Source organism: Monodelphis domestica, chromosome 8 (assembly GCF_027887165.1).
Source record: "Monodelphis domestica isolate mMonDom1 chromosome 8, mMonDom1.pri, whole genome shotgun sequence".
Lineage (NCBI taxonomy): Eukaryota > Metazoa > Chordata > Mammalia > Didelphimorphia > Didelphidae > Monodelphis > Monodelphis domestica.
Window position 1 is genome coordinate 232,475,624 of NC_077234.1, and position 19,585 is coordinate 232,495,208.

The window sequence follows — 19,585 nt, forward strand, 5'->3', positions numbered from 1 at the left end:
AGAAAAAAAGTGGCTATATTGAGATTCTCTTGTACTAATATTAATATTGACTGCTTAACCTATCCCTAAAACCCAATTTCTTTATGGAACAAAATGCCATTTTTCTATTACTTTTATCCTTTTCTCTTTTGAGTCATAGCCCTGCCAACAAGGTTGAAGTTGAATTCTTCACAATTGCATCCTATATTTGTTTGTATGGTTACAGATAACTAAAGATACTCAGTTTTCCATGAGACCAATTCATAGTACCAGTGAGGACATCTCTGTAGTTACTGAAGACATTCTAGGAGCAAATTCTAACAGTACAGATAATATTCTATACCTATAGTTGTTTTTTATTTCTGCAGAGAAGGAAGGAAAGTGTTTTTCTCAGCTCTTTTCCAGGAGCTATCTTTGTTATAATTATTTTGCATTCAATCTGGAGATTGGGAAGGTTGTTCTTTCTCTTATTACACTTGTAATAATTTTGCATATTGTTTTTCTGATTGTGCTTAATTCATTTTGCTTCCATTTATATTTTCTAGTGTTTCTCTAGATTCTTATAAATCCTCTCTTTAGGCAAAGGAATGTTCCTTTACATTTGCTTACGAAAATTTGGTTAGCCATATTTTGTTAGGCCTCTATATAGTCTTGTCCTTTGCTATCAGAAAATGTGCTCTACTTTATGGTACTAATGAGACCTTCCTTTCTCACAGAAACTAATCTATAAAAAACTGTCTCCATAAGTTGTCTTACTTCGTTATTAGCCTTTTGTAATATCGCTTTACATTCTTCACTCAACTGAAACTACTCTCTTCAAACTTACCAATAATCTCTTTAATTGTCCATTCTGATACCCCTTTTCTTTGGCTTCATCCTCATTGATCTGTTTGTTACATTTGACTCTGGCCACATATTCAGAATATTCTCTTTTCTGGTTTTTGTGATATTCTTCCCCTCGTTCTTCCATTTGACTGCTCACAAACTGTGGATATGTTCCAAGGTTCTTTTTGGGGGGCATTTTCTTTTTTTGCCCTTTGTGACCATTAATTATTACTCTCCACCCAAGTCATTTCCATTTATATCAACAGCCCTAGTCTAATGAGTTCCAGTTCCTTATCACCAATTTCCTATTGGACTTTTTTCAATTGCATATAGAAAGTTTTTTGCAGTTGTTTTCTAGCATTTTATGATTTAGATTCTCTCCTTTCCTTCCCCTTCTCCAGTGGTTCTCAAACTTTCTAATGCCATGACCCCACAATACAGTTCCTCATGTTGCAGTGACCCCAAATAAAAAAATTATTTTGGTGGCTACTTCAAAACTGTAATTTTGCTAGTTATGATTTGGAATGTAAATACCTGATATGTATTATGTATTCTCATCGCTACAAATTGAGAGGTTGAGAATTGCTGCTCCCCATATAGCCTGTTAGACATTTTAAATTAGATGTTTCATAGGCATTTCAAACTCATCAGGTATAAAACTGAACTCATTCTCTTTACCCCAAAACCTTTTCCCATTTTGTATTCAGGGTACCACTTTTCTTCCATTCTCTCTGATTTGTTACATTATCCATCATTCCCTTTTACCCCTTATATTCATCAGTTGCCAGATCTTGGCCACTTTTTCTCTACATGTCTTTAAAAACCCATTGTCTTTCATCTGCTCTCATCATCACTTGTTGGCTGGTGCAATATAGTGTTATTGCCCTGCATGCCATCTAGGCTCTCCCTGTTGTCCATTCTCCACATAGCCGCAAAAGTGATTTTATGGGTCAGTCCTCAGTGCAGTAAACTCTAGTGATGACTCCCTATTGCCACTAAAATGGTTTATAAACTCCTGTTTATATTTGTGAGCCCTTTATATCTTGTCCCCAGCCTACATTTTCAGATGCATCTTATATTCACCTCTTTCCTGAACTCCATGGTCCAGACTCTCTGTTCCTTATTACAGAACATTCTCATTTCCTCTCCTCCATTTCATGCCTTTGCACTGGTTATCTCTTGTTACCTGGATATTTTTACTTCACATACCTCATAGAATCCCTCATTTCTTTAAAGGCAGCTCAAATTGGCTTTTATACAAAGCTGATCCTCCCCACTTACCCACTTTCCATCTGTTAGTGCTTTCCTTAGTTACCTTGATGTCTTCAAATGCTGCCCCCACCTTCACAAGGCTTCTCTATTCCTGCCCCTTGTTTCTTATATCCTTCCAGGATGTAATGAATGGCCAGATATGCTACTACTAAGAGCCATTATTGTGTGTTCAGTATTTTTCCAAACAGCCTGATAATAGAATTTTATTTTAGTTTTCTTCATCTTTACAATGAAGAGGTAGACTACAGTGATCCCTTCCATCTTCTGTACTGTTTGGTATTCAGTTAAGGTTACTTAAGGAATATATAATTATGGGCTTAGAATAACTGATTTTGTTTGCTTTTCCTAGCCTTAGATTTTAGTCTGATTTTAGTCTTTGCAGTTGAAATGTAGGGCAGCCATTTATCATTCCAAATTTTTCAATATTTTCTTCTTTTTCGTTGTGAAATAGTAACTTTGTTTTTTAAATTAGAGTCGTGCTCCAATTTCTGCAAAACTTGTGGCTAATATGCTTTCCGTGGCTGGGGCTGATCATATCATTACAATGGATCTCCATGCTTCTCAGATACAGGTACAGTCTATGCTTCTTTCATATGTCACTAACTATAACTCTAGGTACTAACATAAGTATTGAACTTCCTAGCATGTAGTTGTAAATTATGAAAAAATTTCTGAACATTTTTTACCATGCAAGGAAAACAAATGGATGGGACTCCAATTTGAGGTTTTATCTAAGATCCTTTTCACCTTAAAGATTCTGTAAATCTTTGTTTCAGAGACCAGGATTTTAAGTTTAAAGTTAACTTCTTTCAGTTCCATCAATTTAAAAGCTTATTAAAACAAACTTAGAACTACTTTTCATCTCTAGAATATATGTTAGCACCTGATTCTGAAAAATCTGTTATTTTCATACCTCTGCCAAGGTAAACTGAAAGCCTCTCTGTTCCCCAAAATATTCATCATCAACCTTTTGAACCTTTTCTGAACTTCTAGGTTAGTCTACATTCTATAGAGGCACGATATTTTATCACTCATCTGACTATACTCAGTCTTTCTAACTTTGTATAGGACCTTCCAGAGGCAACAGTAAATGATAACTTATTCAGTTGAAATAATTTTCAAAAACTTGGGACCAACCTCTAAGTGAAGATGAAGTACCAAAGTAATATGGAGGAAAATGAATTCTTAATGTCCTTTTTTTTTAAATCTGAAAATGTGGCTTCAGCAGTATAGGGAACTCCTTACAAAGATATAGATCACTCAACTATACCATATAGCCTCACAGTTGCACTAAGAGTATAAGTGGCTTCCCCAGGGGTCACTTAGCCAATCCAGTGCCAGTATTTTGAACTTGTGTCTGGCTTCAAGAGCTGTTCTTTTTCCAGTATGCTCTGCTGCCAATCTTTAATAAACTACTTTATAAAGAATCTTGGGTCTTATTAATTGCTTTAATCCCCACCACAGGGATTTTTTGATATTCCAGTGGATAATTTGTATGCAGAACCTGCAGTCTTACAGTGGATTCGAGAAAATATTGCAGAATGGAGGAATTGTATCATTGTGTCTCCAGATGCTGGTGGAGCTAAAAGGTACTATGAAGGAGTATACATAACTTCCTAGAGTTTAATTATTTTCTTCAGTGGATTTTTAAAAGTTATTTTGCTAATTAAGTGCTACGGTGGTATAGATTTCAATGGATTACATACAGTTCTTTTATTTTTTACAAGTTTTTATAGGTTTTTTGTTTTTCACATCATTTCTCTAATATGATTCTCCATATCTCTCCCAGAGAGAAATCCCAAATAACAGTATTTTTAAAGATCAGAAAAATAAGGACAATAACTTATCAGTACATTGAAATATTCTAAAAACATGTAAACCTCCCACTTCTATAAAGGAATGAGGTGGGGGGGGAGTTTTTTTGTATCTCTTCCTGCTTGATCATACTTGATCTTTAAGTTGCAATCCTATGTGAAAAAGCTACAGGCCTTTTTATGTAATTTCTCATTTAAAATCATTGCTAATATTTTATTTCCTTCATTTAAGCTTCTCATTTTTTCTTTGGACTTGCCTGTTTTCCTTCTACTACTCCTATCCTCTGAAAAAAGTTTTTTTTTAATTATTATTATTTAGTTAGGATATTGCTTAAATTAATCATTTGAGTCCTACAATTTTTTGAGGACCCTAGAATATATAATGTAGGTTGGCATAGGGGTTGTATAATGGAAAGAGCCTTGGATTTGGAGCCAAGGCCTTGGACAAGTCTTTAATTTAGGTATGTATGTGTGTATTTATCTTTAAAGTCCCTACCTCCCATCTTAGAATCAATACTAAGTATTGGTTCCAAGACAAAAGGACTGGCCAATGAGATTTAAGTGACTTGCCTAGGATGAAATAGCTAGGAAGTGTATGGGGCCAGATTTTTTTTTTAAACCCTTACCTTCTGTTTTGGAGTCAATACTATGTATTGCCACCCAGCTGCCCCCTTGAACAAGTCTTTAAAACTCTGGAACTTGATTCTTCAACAGTAAAATGAGAAAATTGAATTAAATGATCTCTTGAACATGTTCAGTTCTAAATTTAGGTATTACTTTTAACCTATTAGTTGATTTCCTTTAGTAGACAAGTTTCTAAATAGTCAACAATTGAGTTGAGGTATGAGGAGGGCCTTATTTGTGTTTGGAAGGGTTTTTTTGCTTCTTTATGTATCATATTTTAAAATTTTTGCAGAAGTCTTTTAAGATTCCATATGGACTTTCTCTCATAATGGAATCTTTTTAAAAGTCCATATGGAATCATATGGAGAGAGAGAGAGAGAGAGAGAGAGAGAGAGAGAGAGAGAGAGAGAGAGAGAGTGAGTGATTTAATCTAGATTTTTTTTCTTTTGATCCTGTTCCCAGGTAGCAAAAAGTTTTATAAAGATAGCTGGTATTCCAGTCATCTTATGTTCTTCCTGTCTTGAATAAAAGAGTTGGAGATGATGGTACCACCAGCTTTTTAAATTTTAGAATATAGGTGAAGGGGGTATTAAAAATATTAATTTTTCTTAAGTCTAAAGTATTTTTGGTGAGGAACAAATTGCTGTAAGGACTAATAAGGTGGTGAGTTGTTGGTTGAATTGATTGATAATGCTATTTTTCATTAGAAAACTGACCAACTAATACTCAATTTCTGGAGGTCTTTCCAGTTTACATAGAAATTCTCCACTTCATCTTTCCTTTCAGCTCAATAGTATTCCATCACCATCTGATAACCACAATTTGTTCAGCCATTCTCCAATCAAGGGATACCCCCCATTTTCTAATTTTTTTTTGCCACCATAAAAAACAGATAAATATTTTTGCACACATTTTCCTTTATTATCTTTTGGGGTACAAACCCAGCAGTAGTGTGGCTGGATCAAAGGGCATGAATTCTTTTAAAGCCCTTTGAGCATAATTCCAAATTGCCTTCCAGAATGGTTGGATCAATTAATTCACAACTCTACTAACAGTGTATTAGGGTCCCAATTTTGCCACATTGACTCCAACATTTATTATTTTCCTTTGCTGTCATGTTAGCCAATCAGCAGCTGGGTGTGAGGTGATACCTCAGCATTGTTTTGATGTGCATTTCTCTAATGAGGAGGGATTTAGAACTTTTGTGTGATTATTGGTAGTTTTGACTTTTTTATTCAAGTGCCTTTTTCAAGAGACTTCTTTCTGGACTTCCTTCAATTGTTGATGAAGCCCTTACACAAAACCATAGAATCAACTTGTCTTTATTGATATGTAACCTATATTCACCCATCCATGAACATGTTGTATGCAACAAATAAAGTATAAGCTTCCTGAAGGCAGAAAATAATTTTGATTTTTGACTTTGTATCTACAGAACCTAACACATACCTCTTACATAGTAGGTGCTTAATAAGTGCTTGTTGTTTGATTCTTGCTTCTCTTGCTCCAAGTTCCCTAATAAACACCTGGGTTCTTAGCAGAGAAAGAAGGGGAAGGGAAGTTAGCTATTAGAGCAAAATTTTGTCTCCATGAAGACAATTCTGAGGAGGGGAGTCAGTTTGTGTGTGTGAGAGAGAGAGATGTTGGAGAGATTGAAAATGTAAAGAGAGAGGCAAATGCATTGTTAGCAAAAAATAACGGCTAGCAAAGGCAAGAGAGGAAATATAATGTAGAAGAAAACAGATTTAAATCAGAAAACATAACAATAGTTAGCTCTTCATCTATAAGGTAAGGGACTATAGGTATAAAGTGTTATATATGCTATTGATATTTTTATCGAACTATTTTTGTTTAGAAGTTGGGAAAATAATGCATTTGAAAATAAATATGTAAAATTAAAAGATATCAAGAATGTTTTTTAAGGTGTAGCCATCTATGTCATTTATCTAAAGCTGTGGCAAAAAGCCTAACTAATGTTTGATTTTGACTCCCAAATAAGTAGGTAATGAAGTATTCCAAGTACTCTGATCAGCATATCACCCACCACTATATCATGTATATTTTTACCATATTTGTACAATATGCATATATATCACATTTTGTTCCATTCTACCCTGATTTGATTAGAATTTGAACTGAATTTTTTTAAACCCATTTATCTGCGGGTTTTTTTATCTGTTAAACCCATTTAACCCATTTATCTGTTTTTTCCCCTTTTTATAGAGTGACATCAATTGCTGACAGACTGAATGTGGAGTTTGCTTTGATTCATAAAGAAAGAAAGAAGGCAAATGAAGTAGACAGGATGGTTTTGGTTGGTGACGTGAAGGATCGTGTAGCCATCCTTGTGGATGACATGGCTGATACATGTGGCACAATATGCCATGCTGCAGACAAGTGAGTGGAAATTTTAGAAATTGAGATATAAAAAAGAAAAAAGGAACTTTAAACATTAGCATTTTTGGAGTTCCATTATTTGTTCTTTGCTGATGAGTTAATAATGTTGGTTTTCAATTTTTGTTAAAATGTTTTCTTTTTTTTCTTGTGCTTGTAGATAGTCTTTCAATAGTTAATCACAGCTATTCTCATCTCAAATATGGGAACAAATGCTGAGAATCCCCCGTAAACCCTTTCCATCCTCTCCAATGTCATCACATAAAAATAGAACTACATTCTTTTTTTTTTTTAATTTTAAACATTATTTTATTTGGTCATTTCCAAACATTATTCACTGGAAACAAAGATCATTTTCTTTTCCTCCCCATCCCCCCTCCCATCACCTTTCCCTCTCCCATAGCCGATGCACTATTCCACTGGTTATCACATGTATTCTTGACTCGAACCCATTTCCCTGTTGGTGGTATTTGCATTAGAGTGTTCATTTAGAGTCTCTCCTCAGTCATATCCCCTCCACCCCTGTAGTCAAGCAGTTGCTTTTCTTCGGTGTTTTTACTCCCACAGTTTATCCTCTGCTTGTGGATAGTATTTTTTAGATCCCTGAAGATTGTTCAGGGACACTTCATTGCCACTAATGGAGAAGTCCATCACCTTCGATTGTACCACAGTGTATCAGTCTCTGTGTACAATGTTCTCCTGGCTCTGCTCCTCTCGCTCTGCATCACTTCCTGGAGGTTGTTCCAGTATCCATGGAACTTCTCCACTTTATTATTCCTTTGAGCACAATAGTATTCCATCACCAACAGATACCACAATGTGTTCAGCCATTCCCCAATGGAAGGGCAACCCCTCGTTTTCCAATTTTGGGCCACCACAAAGAGTGCAGCTATGAATATAGAACTACGTTCTTAACTGCTTTCCTAACTTAGCTAAAGCACCATCTCCTACAGGAGATCCTTCCCTAGGGCCTTCCAGTATGACCTCCTCCACCCCCAGAAAATTACCTCTCATTTTCCTTCTGTATTTTGTTGCAACACTTAGCATGTGTCCCAGTAGTTTACTTGGGAATGTGAAAATGTGAACTTCGGGACCATTTCATTTGTCTTTTCGTCTGTCTCCAGTACTTGGCACACAGACACTTAATCTTTATTGATGGACTAATTGGCTTGATCCTGCCTCGATACTCAGTAGATTATTGGCATTAGAATCTCACCATCCATTTCTTCTTTGTCCTTGTTTTTTTAAGTAGATTCAGTATCAGGCCCTCTCCCTACAGTTCCATCTGAGATGTGGGGTTTTGTCATCTTGGTTCACAGTGCTACGGCACCAAACCTTCCCAGTCAGTTACTTTGAGTTAGGTATTTCCTTTCCTTGTTGCATGCCAGGCATGACTACATCCTCCCAAGTCTCTCGGATGAGACAGGGTTTCGCATCTCTTGGTTCATATGGTAACAGAAACAGCCTAATTGAGCTAATCAGCTAATCAACAAATATTTGATAAGTACCTGCTCAATGCTCAGCATTAAGCTTATATAGGGATATACAAAAGAAGTATAAATGATCCTTCTCAAGGAGTTAATTATTAAAATGGCATCACCCATAAGACACTATTTTCAAAAGACTACAAAAAATATGATAGTAATGACTAATGCATATTAAATCTCAACACTAAAAATCAAACTTGAATATAAATGGTAAATCTTGACCTATTTCAAATATCTGTGATTTTATTTCTTCCACTGATGCAAATCACAAAGCTCCTGTGCCTGTTAATGATCTTTGTGAGTTTCCTTCAACACCCCCACACATTCAAAAAAGCATTATAAAAAGCACTACCTAGTAACCAACCTGGTGTACAGACTCATGAGGAAGAATGAGTTGCCAATCCAGACTAAATGTCATGTCCCAAGATACCCCAAATACAACATTTCACAGAAGGATTTTGCCTCAGTACACAATGCCCAACAGCCTTTTCTCCATTTCTTTTTCAAAGTACATTTTCCTCATAAGCTTATATTTTTTGTCTAATTTCTAAAAAAAAACTTCATTTAATTGATTTAATTAAGTTAATGCTATTTAGTAGCTGTTAATCTGCTTGCTCGAGAAGCAACTTGGCACAGTGGCTAGAGAGCTGTCCTTATGGGGTCACGTTGCTCTTCTGACATGTATGTCTGGCCCTGGGCACAACATTGAAGCTCGCATTATTTTTGGTAAATCTCCACGCCCATGCATAAGTTGTAGAGTTACGTACCAATTGACATGTGGAAAGAATCTCCTTGTGTGTGTTTAAGCCCTTACTCTCTTTCTGTTTTAGTATCAACTCTTCCGACAGAAGGGTAAAGCCTAGGCAAATGGGGTTAAGTGATGTGTCACACAGCCAGGAAGGGTCTGACACCAGATTTGAACCCAGGCCCTCCCATTTCCAGACCTGGCATTTTATTCAGTATGCTTCCTAGCTGCCCCTGTTTTCATGTGTTTCTTAAGATTTCTTTGTAAGTTTTTTTGTTGAGGGCCAAGTCATCTTTTGAGTAGTAATGCAGTTATCTTATTAAAAAGCAGGGTGAGGATCCAAACATTTTCCCCTTAGTGATGGCATATATTTTTTATAAGGTAAACACCATCTAGACCAATGATTTGTGACTGTATGTTTTTGTTTTTATTTTTCTCCTGACATTCTTTAGGTTACTGTCTGCTGGAGCCACCAAAGTTTATGCAATTCTGACTCATGGAATCTTCTCTGGGCCAGCTATTTCTAGGATTAATAATGCGGCATTTGAGGCTGTGGTGGTCACAAATACAATTCCACAAGAAGACAAAATGAAGCACTGCTCTAAAATCCAGGTAGAATGGAAAGACTGGCTTTGGGGTCAGAGGGCTCAAGTTCAAATCCCAATCTGATGCTTGGGTGTTTGATCTCTCCACTTAATTATTCTTTTAGGGCAGTGATGCTGAACTTTTTAGAGATGGAGTGCCAGGCCATGCCCCAAACACTGCCCCCCCACCCCCCCACCCCCCCATCCCTCACAAAAACCAAGTCCCTGGACAGGGGAGGAAGGCAGCACTCCTATTGGACTGCTGGCCAGAGGACAAGTGATGGAGGACCCTGTGGAGAGGGGGAGGAGAATAGCCCGAGCACTCCGCTCCCCTCCAGCTCTGCCACGCTGTGAGCTAGGCTTCTCTCAAAACTAGCTCCTCTTCAAATCCATCATGGGAATCACCAAGCCTATGCCACACCCTACGATCATGTGAGGCTGCCCCCACACTCTAGCAACAGGGGAGAGAGGAAGCACTCCCATTAGGCTGCTGGGCAGAGGGTCAGGGGCAGTGAGGAATGTCCTCAGGTCCCTGGAGAGGGGGGAGAACAGCTCCATCCCAGTCCCTCCAGCTTTCTAGTTAAAAAAAAATGATTGCTGGTGTGCCCACAGAGAGGGCTCTACTTGCCCCCTTTGGCATGCATGCCATAAGTTCACCATCATGGTCTTAGGACCTTATCAGGAGAAGGGAAGAAGGAATTGATCTTTTCAAATTCTTTAGTCCCTTCTTAGAAAATCCTATGACTAATGCTTATTTCATGAAAGAAGCCATATTTGTTAAGCCATTTAACATTTTTTCATGACTTTAAAACTTTGTTACTGTTCCTGTAGCAATAAATTGTTAGGCATATTGTTTCATGGGAGAGGAAACACTTTCACATTTAGATTAATAGTGAAATTGAGTTGACCTAGGAGAGCAATCTAGGAGAAGAATGTTCCATCTTTTATTAATTGGAACTAAAATCTTGCTACTAGGGTTCCATACAGATTTACTTTCAGGATTGATTAAGATTGTGATTTGCCTGTGTACCCCACCCCTCCCCCCAAAACTGTTAATTCCTAAAAAATGTGTGCAACTTAAATGTTAGCTTTTAATTAAAAAACACAAAAGGTGTCATTAGGAAATTGAATTAAATTAGATTGAACTTTCCAGGAAGTTTCTATATAGTGAAAAACATTTTATAGATATATTTACATTAATATTTTCTGATTTGAAAGTAATCCTGATTCTGTGATACTTGACTACCCATATCTTCTTCATTCTGTTTCTCATTGTTTAGGTTATTGACATTTCAATGATACTGGCTGAAGCAATACGGAGAACACACAATGGTGAATCTGTATCTTATCTGTTCAGTCATGTTCCACTATAACTCCAGATCATTGCTTTCCTGTAGGCTGTGTACAGCTACAGTATGTTTTTCTTTAATGGGACTCAACAGTATAATAATTAATGTTATTATAGCTTCAATTGTGTGTGCTTTGAGCTCTTTTTTCCTCTCCTGAACCTGTTTGTTGTTGCCTTTCCAACATTCTGCTTAATTCCCCCTCCCCACGTTTTCCCCCATTTTTTAAAAAATAAATTGGCTTCTATGGGAAATGTCTGCATTTTGATTTGGGCTGGCAGATAACTTTCCTGTACTCTCTAACATTACTTTGGAGCTACAATCGTAAGAGTATCATTACATTTCAGAAGTTTTTTTATATATATATATATATCTGGGCTTGTCAAAGGTAGCCCTGTATTAACACATTTCCTGTAATACTTTTATTTAATAAAAATGTCCATGGGCATTTGGGTAAAACCCCTGTTATATAGAATCAGACCTTTTATTTAGAATAAATATGATTTTAGAGAATTGTAGGATACCTTGAATGTTGATTTTTTTTTTTAAGCTGGGAGTTCAAAATGTCTTGGACTTGACCTAGTTTAACAAAGTTTTGATTAGCTTAATGATGGTCATTGACCAATTTGCTTATGAAAATTTGTAGACAAATCAGTTAAGGACAGTGTGTAGTATAAATGAATGTAGTTTTATGTATCACATCTAAGTTGGTTGTCATATTGCTGTAAATTTATGCTTGAGCTTCTGAAAAATATTTCCACACTGGGAAATTCCAGAATCTTTAACACATTGGAATTATTTAGAAATATCTAGATACAATCTGTGTCAGACTCTAATCTCTGAATTAACTGGTCTGACATTCTGACTGTAGTAGTGCATTGAAATTGAAGTGGGAAGTTGCACAGTAAATCCCAACTCTTCAAAAATGCACACTCCATTCTGTCTTGTAGTATTCCTTTATCTAGCAGTTAGCTGCAACTTCTGCTTTTCAACTTTTTGCAGCTAAGAAAAATTGACATTTTAATGATTGGACTCCTAATCATTGGACTTTCAATTCGTTAAGATACATAGGAGTGTATGCTCTCACACTCTACTGAGGATTTTTAGGGTTTAAATCCACTGTCTATTCAGTCTTTTTTAATTTTTCTCTTTGACATGAATAAAGAAGTTTGGAATCATCAGGACTTTTAAATGTATGTTTATATAATGCCCTTTTCCCTTTTTTTGTGGTTAGTATATCTGTGTTATTAGTAGTCTAAAATTGTTAAAAGTCTCTAGCACTTGTTTCATTGAATCATCCTAGAGTTAAAACATTTACCTGGAAGGCAGTAATAAAGGAAATCTGGGGAAAAAGTATTGGTAGATAAATATTAAATGTTTGATTAAAACAATACCTGATTATTCCCAAGAGTGTCAATGAAGAAATCACTGAACTAATATTTTTTACATGAAAAATGACTGTTTAAACTTTTTTTTACTAACTCAGAAGTTAAAGGAAAACTTGATGTTAAGACAGCACCACCCTATCTTGCAAAAACAAAACAACCTGGTCCTATTTCTTAATGCACTTTGGCTAGATAGTGAATCTGTATAATTCAGACCAAAAAAAAGAGAGAAGAAACCACATGGTTATGCAGACCAACTTTAAATTGTTAGGGGAATACCATTTTCCAGTCTTTTAGTTAAAAATAACCAACTTTGTTATCTTTTTTTTTCTTTTAATAGCATTATTTAGGATTCTAGCACTAACTTTCAGGTTAACGGGTCTAAAAAGGATGTATCCAACATTTAAGTTTTGACTTCAAGTTTACTGCATTTTTCTATGCAGTAACATACCTTCCAAAAGAGAATTCTAAAGTAATCTGGTAATTATGCAAAAAGTTTAAATGTGCACATTGTATGAGCAGATGGCTACATATATAGCAAGTTCATCTAATATGATTAAAAGAAGGGACCTAATACACTTCTTTGGCTACTTATATAAGGTATCTCAAAAGACTTTGTACAGTTATTTGTGTTACTGTTATTGGAATGCAGTGGGAATAGTGTAGCTACTCTTCAGAATACTTGAAGCCCATTGAAATGAAAATATCCGGAACTGATTTTATCCTCTAGCACAAAACAGGGTGAAATCTACATAGCCTGCTCTTATGAGAAATCATTGTTTTGTCATTTATTTAATATTACTTTAGTTTTTGTCTATTTTAGAAATAATTTTATGATGTTAAATATGGCTGTTTACATATATACAGTAGAATACAGAACCATGTGGAAGGTCGAATAGTCTGTGCCTCAAGAGGAGAAAATACTGGTTTTTTGTTTCTTGTGGGTCTGTCTAGATTGGCCATAGAAAATTAAACTAGCCAAATCTTTCATTTATATCCAGTTCTGCTACATGCATGTAGAATCAGTCTCATTCCAAATAATATGACTTAGGGAACCATGATCATACCAAAGTTGCTCACCCCAAAAATGTCATATTAATCAGTAAGTATTTATACCATATTTTTCCTTTATTAGCTATTGTTAATGTCCAGGAATTATATTGTTTGTGGTGCTTGTGTTGATCATTTTCACTGTAAAATTCACTGTTACAAAATGAATTTCCTGTTATTTCCGCTAATATTGTGCTAAAGTATTTTCAATAAAATTGTGTTGCAAATTGCTCCTTTTTATAAGACAGTTTTGAGTCTCATTAAAACTTTGGCAATGCACTATCCTTCCAACATTGCCCTCTCTTACAAGTTACAAACAGGGCTATTTAAAATAGAGGGAGAAACAAAGAGAAATGTGAAAGAGAAAAAAGTTTATGGTTTCTGAGTGTGAACTCTTGAAGTTAGAAAAAGGGGTGGAGCTCTTCCAAGTATCTTGCTGGCTTCTCACCTCTGAAGGTAAGTTTGTGGAGTGGACTTCCCTTACTTTGCGGTTAAGTATGGGTGGATTCGCTTTTGTTGATTAATTCAAAAGTAGACAAGAGAGTTAATCCTGTCTTCAGCCTAGTGAGGTACTAAGTACGGGTACTTCAGTTAACTGTTATTCCAACATGTTACCTCCTCTAGGCAAACACAGAATAGACAAAACCTAGAATTTCCTTTCACACTGCTTCAGCCAGTACATCCATGGAAGGCCATATCCTTAGAAACAATGAAAGGGCCTCACAATTAAATTAATCTCATGATATGTCTTAAGAATTTAAGCCATTGTTTGACATGATCTCTCATGAAGCTTTTTATTTAGCTCAGCGATCCAGTTCAACAGTACAGTCAAATTTCAACTCATTAACTTGACTTTCCTGCATCATCTCTGCTTGGTAATAAATTAAAGCTTCCTTTTAATTCAAAGCACAGATTTTACCTGCCTTTTGGTCTATTTTACCTTTGTAGGTCTTGATTATAGAAATCTAAAATTAGGTTTGTTGTTAATCCCATTTATTTTTAAAAACCCTTACCTTCTGTCTTAGGATCAATACTGGATATTCATACCAAGGTAAAAGAGTGGTAAGGGCTAGGCATTTGGAAGTTAAGTGACTTGTCCAAGGTGACACACCTGGGAAGGTGCCCACTTAAAACCCAGGACCTCCTGTCTTTAGGCCACTGAGCCACTTGGCTGCCCCCTGCTCCTCCCATTTAAATGTGAAAATTAAAACAGACGACTACATTGTCCATATAGGCATATAGCTCTCATTCATTTGTCTTGAGTCCATCCATTCCTCTAGTCATTCCCCTGGAATTTTATTTGGTCAGGGTTCTTGAAGTCTTTCAAAGCTCTTTGTTCAACCGTAAAATGTTGTACACAATAGTTATTTGGTTCTGTTCATTCTTTGTAAGTTCCTTTTTTAAAAAAAATCTCTTGTTAGTGTATAAACCTAATATTGGTATTTTGGGGATCAAAGGGGTCTGCATAGTTTAGTAGCTTTATGGTCATAATTCCAAATCAAAACCTTTTTCTTTTAAAAAATTCCTCATTTGGTCATTTCCAGAAAATGTTTCCATCAGTATTTCTGTCACTTTTTCCCAAGAGGTGGGTTCCATGTTTCATGCTGAATTCTCGGTGTTATGGTTAGTCATAATGTTGATCAAAATTATCTTGACCGTGCTCACTTCACTCCTGATCCGTTCATAAAATGTCTTCCCAGATTTCTCTCAGAAAAAGAATTGTTTGAAAACATAATGGTATTCTATGATATACTAGAATGTGTTCAGCCAATGGCTGGTGGATGGACTCCCCTCAGTTTCCAGTTCTTTACCCACCACAAAAAAAGGTAATATAAATATTTTTGTATAGATGAGTCTGATTTTTGTTCTCATTGCAGTAAAGACCTCGGAGCCTGGGACAGTGTTCTAATAAGGAAGGCAGAAAGTGAAAAGGTGTGACTGAGCCAGTCTTACTATCTGTTCCTTCCATGGTCTTCCATCTTCCGACTCCTATGCAAATGTTTTTATATATGTATATAATTTATATTGCTGTCCTCCATATCCACAGTGCTTTCTGTCTCCCTCTCGCCAGGCCTCCTTAAAGCCTCAACCCCAATCTCCCCTTCTGAAGAAGGCTTTTCCAGTTCTTCTCCTTGCAACACGTTCACTGCTGGTTCTTTCCCTCTGAGATCACGTTCCGTTTACTCTGTATCTTGTAGGTCTATAATTAATTATTTGCATTTTGTATCACCCGTTAAAATAGACTCCTAAAGGGCAAGAGTCCTGTTTTTGCCTTTCTTTGTATCTCAAACTAGTTGCACAGGGCCTGGGACATCGCCCTCACCTTCCATCCTAGAATCAATGAAAGATAGGAGTGGTAAAGTATGGGGGTTAAGTGACCTGCCCAGGCTCACACAGCTGGGAAGTAGTTCAGGTCACATTTGAACACAAGACCTCCCCCCTTTAGACCTGGCTCTCAATCCATGAGTCTCCTAAGCACCACCCTAATAAACTTTCAGTAAATTGGTCTACGGGTGAAATGGCCCAAAGACCAAGTGGGCCACTTTCCTTTCTAGGTTAGGAATTTTAATAAGATAAAAGTTGTTTTAAAGTGAACTCAGAGCCCTCAGAAAAGTTCCGAACACTCGGGCAGATATTTAGATCCCTGACCTATTTAAATTCACAGTATTCCCAATGAACCCTAGGCTTTCCCCATTTCTTTTTGCTTAACATGGACTTACAGAGGTGTAGGACAAGGCTTCATGACAGACCTTGACAAAGCAAAAATGAGGGTGAAATAGCTGCCTACGTTAGGGGAAAGCCCCAAATGATTATATAAGTATTGGTGTGCTCAATCCAGCAGCACGTACATAAAACTGGAATTGTATAGAGAAGATTAGAACGCTCCCTGCGCAAGTACAACATGCACGTCTTTAACATGTTTCTGGTTTTGTTTCCTTGTGTGTGTGTGTGCGCGTTGTCTTCAAATATCATTTTTCAGCCAGGTAGCATAACGAGTGGAGCTTCAGGCCGAGAGTCGGGATTCAGATCGGGCCTCGGACGCTTCCTTGGACAGCTTGCTTAACCCTGAGTGCCAGCCTTGCCTCTCTTCTGTCTCAGAAGTGATCCTGAGGCAGAACGGAGGGATTCTAGAAATGTAATGGAGATTTATTTGTATATGACTGATAGTTATATACATTTTATACGTGTATACATTATATATTTTAAATGTTCGTATACACTGTTCTATATTTTATATGCTGTGTACAGTATATTTATATGACAAATATATATTTGCAGATATATTTATATGAATGTATATTATATGGCATAGCTTTCTAGGAGGGGGAAGATAAAAAATATTAGGGGGAGAATTGGGTGATATTTTAAAAACATCAAAAAACGGTCTTTTTAAAGTGTCTGTTCATCAAACAAAAACGAAGAGGGGATTTGGGGAAATGGGAAGCCTTTCAGACTTTCTCCCATCATCTTCATTCTTTGTCCTGCCCCCCAGCCTGTGCCACTGTTGTCTCCTGGTCTCTCCTGGGTAGGCTGCCATCCCTTGGCACAGAGTAAGCCCGATCTAAATGCTTATTCTCTTTCTGTCCTTTTGTATTTCTTTGTGTTCATTTTTCTTCCATAACAGTCTTAAGCTTTAAAAATAAGCTAGTTATATATACTTTGAAGCCCCTAGGATGTGCTATTTCTGGCCACTTTCCTATTCTGCCGCTATATTGCGGGGTGTTTCAAAAGCCTTAGTAGCATTTTAAGCTTCAGTCGCTAAAAACTACAAAAACTTTTGGAATGTCCTGTATCGGTTTTGTAAAACCCTCCGTCATAGCCGAATGCTGTACGTCCTGGCAATTCACTTGGTCACGGAGCTGCTGGTCTTTTTTTGTTTTTAATCCAGTTTTTCATGACCCAATTTAGGGTGTCTTTTTGGCAGAGGCTGAAGCAAGCAGTGTTGCCATTTCCTTCTTATTTTACATTTTAGGGAACTGCGGCAAACAAGGCTACTTGACGTGCTCGAGATCACACAGCAAGTAAGCGTCTGAGGTCTGTTATGAACACAGAAGGATGAGTCTTCCCAACTAGGCCCAACTCTATCCACTGTTCCACCTAGTTAGGAGAAACTTTTTATTTAAGACTTCCCAGGAGCAGCTAGGTAGTCCTGTGGAGGACCTGGATTCAAATTTAACCTCAGGCACTTCCTAACTATGTGACCCTGAGCAAGTCACTTAACCCCCATTGCCTAGGCCAGGGGTCCCCAAACTTTGCACAGGGGCCAGTTCACTGTCCCTCAGACTGTTGGAGGGCCGGACTATTAAAAAAAAAAACTGAACAAATCCCTATGCACACTGCACATATCTTATTTTAAAATAAAAAAACAAAACAGGAACCAATACAATATTTAAAATAAAGAACAAGTACATTTAAATCAACACACTGACCAGTATTTCAATGGGAACTATGGGCCTGCTTTTGGCTAATGAGATGATGCTGGGCCTGTGACACTATCCCGCTGCCTGGGAGTGGAAGCTGCAGCGCTGGCTGGGACGGGCCTGTCACACCTCGACGTCTACCATGGGGCAGCCACATCATCCTTTGAGGTGCCTCGTTCTCGTTCAGTTACTCTCAGAACCAGGCGCCACACAAAGGATGATGTCACCGGAAGTAGCTCCTCTCACTGACCACCAGTGAAAGAGCCTCCCGGAAGTGCTGCGGGGGCGGATACATGGCCGCAGGGGGCCGCAGTTTGGGGACCCCTGGCCTAGGCCTTCCCACTCTTCTGCTTGGAGTTGCTACTAAGATAGAAGGCAGAGTTTAAAAAGAAGAATCCACGGCATCCTCCTTCCTTGGAGAATGTGACTCGTGAAGGGCATCCCAAGAAAAGGCAAAAGAGCAGCAGGGTCAATTCTGTACAGTCCCATTCACTGTGTTTTAGGCCCCGAGGATACAAGATGAAAGCAGGCCTCTGCCCTCGGGCCTTGACCGAGGGAAGGCCAGAAAGACGGGAACACCAAATAAGCAGAGGGTGCAGTCCAGGAGGACCCCTGACAGTCCCAAACTGAAGCCTTGCCCTCCACCTAGATGGGACTCCAGTGAGGTGGTTCCAGAGGCACCCACGGGCGATTGGGCTGCCCTCGGGGTCTTCGGCGCCTGACCCAGCTCAAAGCCTTGCTCGGCTCTTGTTCAGCCGCCTTCCTGGTGTGGAAATGAAGCATTCTCGTCTGGCCATTCCTCTGGAGAAGTCTGCACGAGCCGGGGGTCTAGAGCAGGAGGCAGCACCCCATGGAGGCCTTGGAGTGATGCGAGCACCAGGGTAGCAGAGGGGAGGGGGAAAGCTTCCCAGGCATAGGGCAGAGCGGGCAGAAAAAGAAGGTGGACCGTTAGGGTCAAGCAAGCATTCCGGGTCTCATAGCATTGCTCCAAAGGAAATAAAAATATTTTAGGAAGGTAAATTTAAAATATATTATGTTGCATGTTCATAAAATAATTGTCTTATAGTAATAAGCTTATACATTGTATAAATGATATATTATGTTTCATAGAATATAGATGACAAAATTATATATCAAACTAGAAATAAGTATTCCATATATTATAGAAACAAAACAATTATATGTTGATATATAGGAATAAAGCATGTATTACATAATATAAATAGTTGTTTAAAAACAAGTTCAGATGTTAAGTGCTAGTCACAAGAGTGCCTTGTTGGTGCCAGATATAATGTAGTTATAAGGACGCTGGCAAGTCATTTCAAGTTGAGTTTTAGAGAAATCATTCACATGAACCGGAACCCTGGCTAGAATACTTCACTCAGGATCCCTAACTAGTATTTAAATTTTTTTCTTTTCTACTTACTACAAACTCGACAAACATCCGCAAACATCTCAATATACAAAGAAGAATTTTAAAAACGGAATCGCATCTAAAACAGCAAACCCTTGTAGTTGTAGTTCTTTACGTGTATAGTAAACTTAGTAGGATAGTAAGAAAATTATCCAATTTGGGCCCCTTTGGACCTCTGCTAATTTTTAATGGATTATTTGCGCCCTTTTGTTTTTTTCCTTAAAAAAAAATCTTTTGTTAAATCC

The 19,585-nt window shown here is 37.5% G+C and overlaps 1 protein-coding gene and 1 non-coding gene across 2 annotated transcripts in view; both read left to right on the forward strand.

Moving 5' to 3' along the window:
• The window catches only part of PRPS2 (phosphoribosyl pyrophosphate synthetase 2), a 36,749-nt gene extending 23,001 nt beyond the window's left edge, over positions 1–13,748 (forward strand). Inside the window, exons 3-7 of the mRNA XM_001364973.4 lie at positions 2,549–2,647; positions 3,541–3,665; positions 6,738–6,911; positions 9,593–9,752; positions 11,005–13,748. Coding sequence (XP_001365010.1) covers positions 2,549–2,647; positions 3,541–3,665; positions 6,738–6,911; positions 9,593–9,752; positions 11,005–11,097 — 651 coding nt within the window. The 3' untranslated portion in view covers positions 11,098–13,748. The remainder of the gene's footprint in view (positions 1–2,548; positions 2,648–3,540; positions 3,666–6,737; positions 6,912–9,592; positions 9,753–11,004) is intronic.
• A 2,583-nt stretch (positions 13,749–16,331) lies between these two features.
• LOC130456064 (U6 spliceosomal RNA) lies at positions 16,332–16,437 on the forward strand. The gene has a single exon (XR_008914335.1). It is a non-coding gene; the product is annotated as a U6 spliceosomal RNA (small nuclear RNA).
• Positions 16,438–19,585: the final 3,148 nt, after the last annotated feature.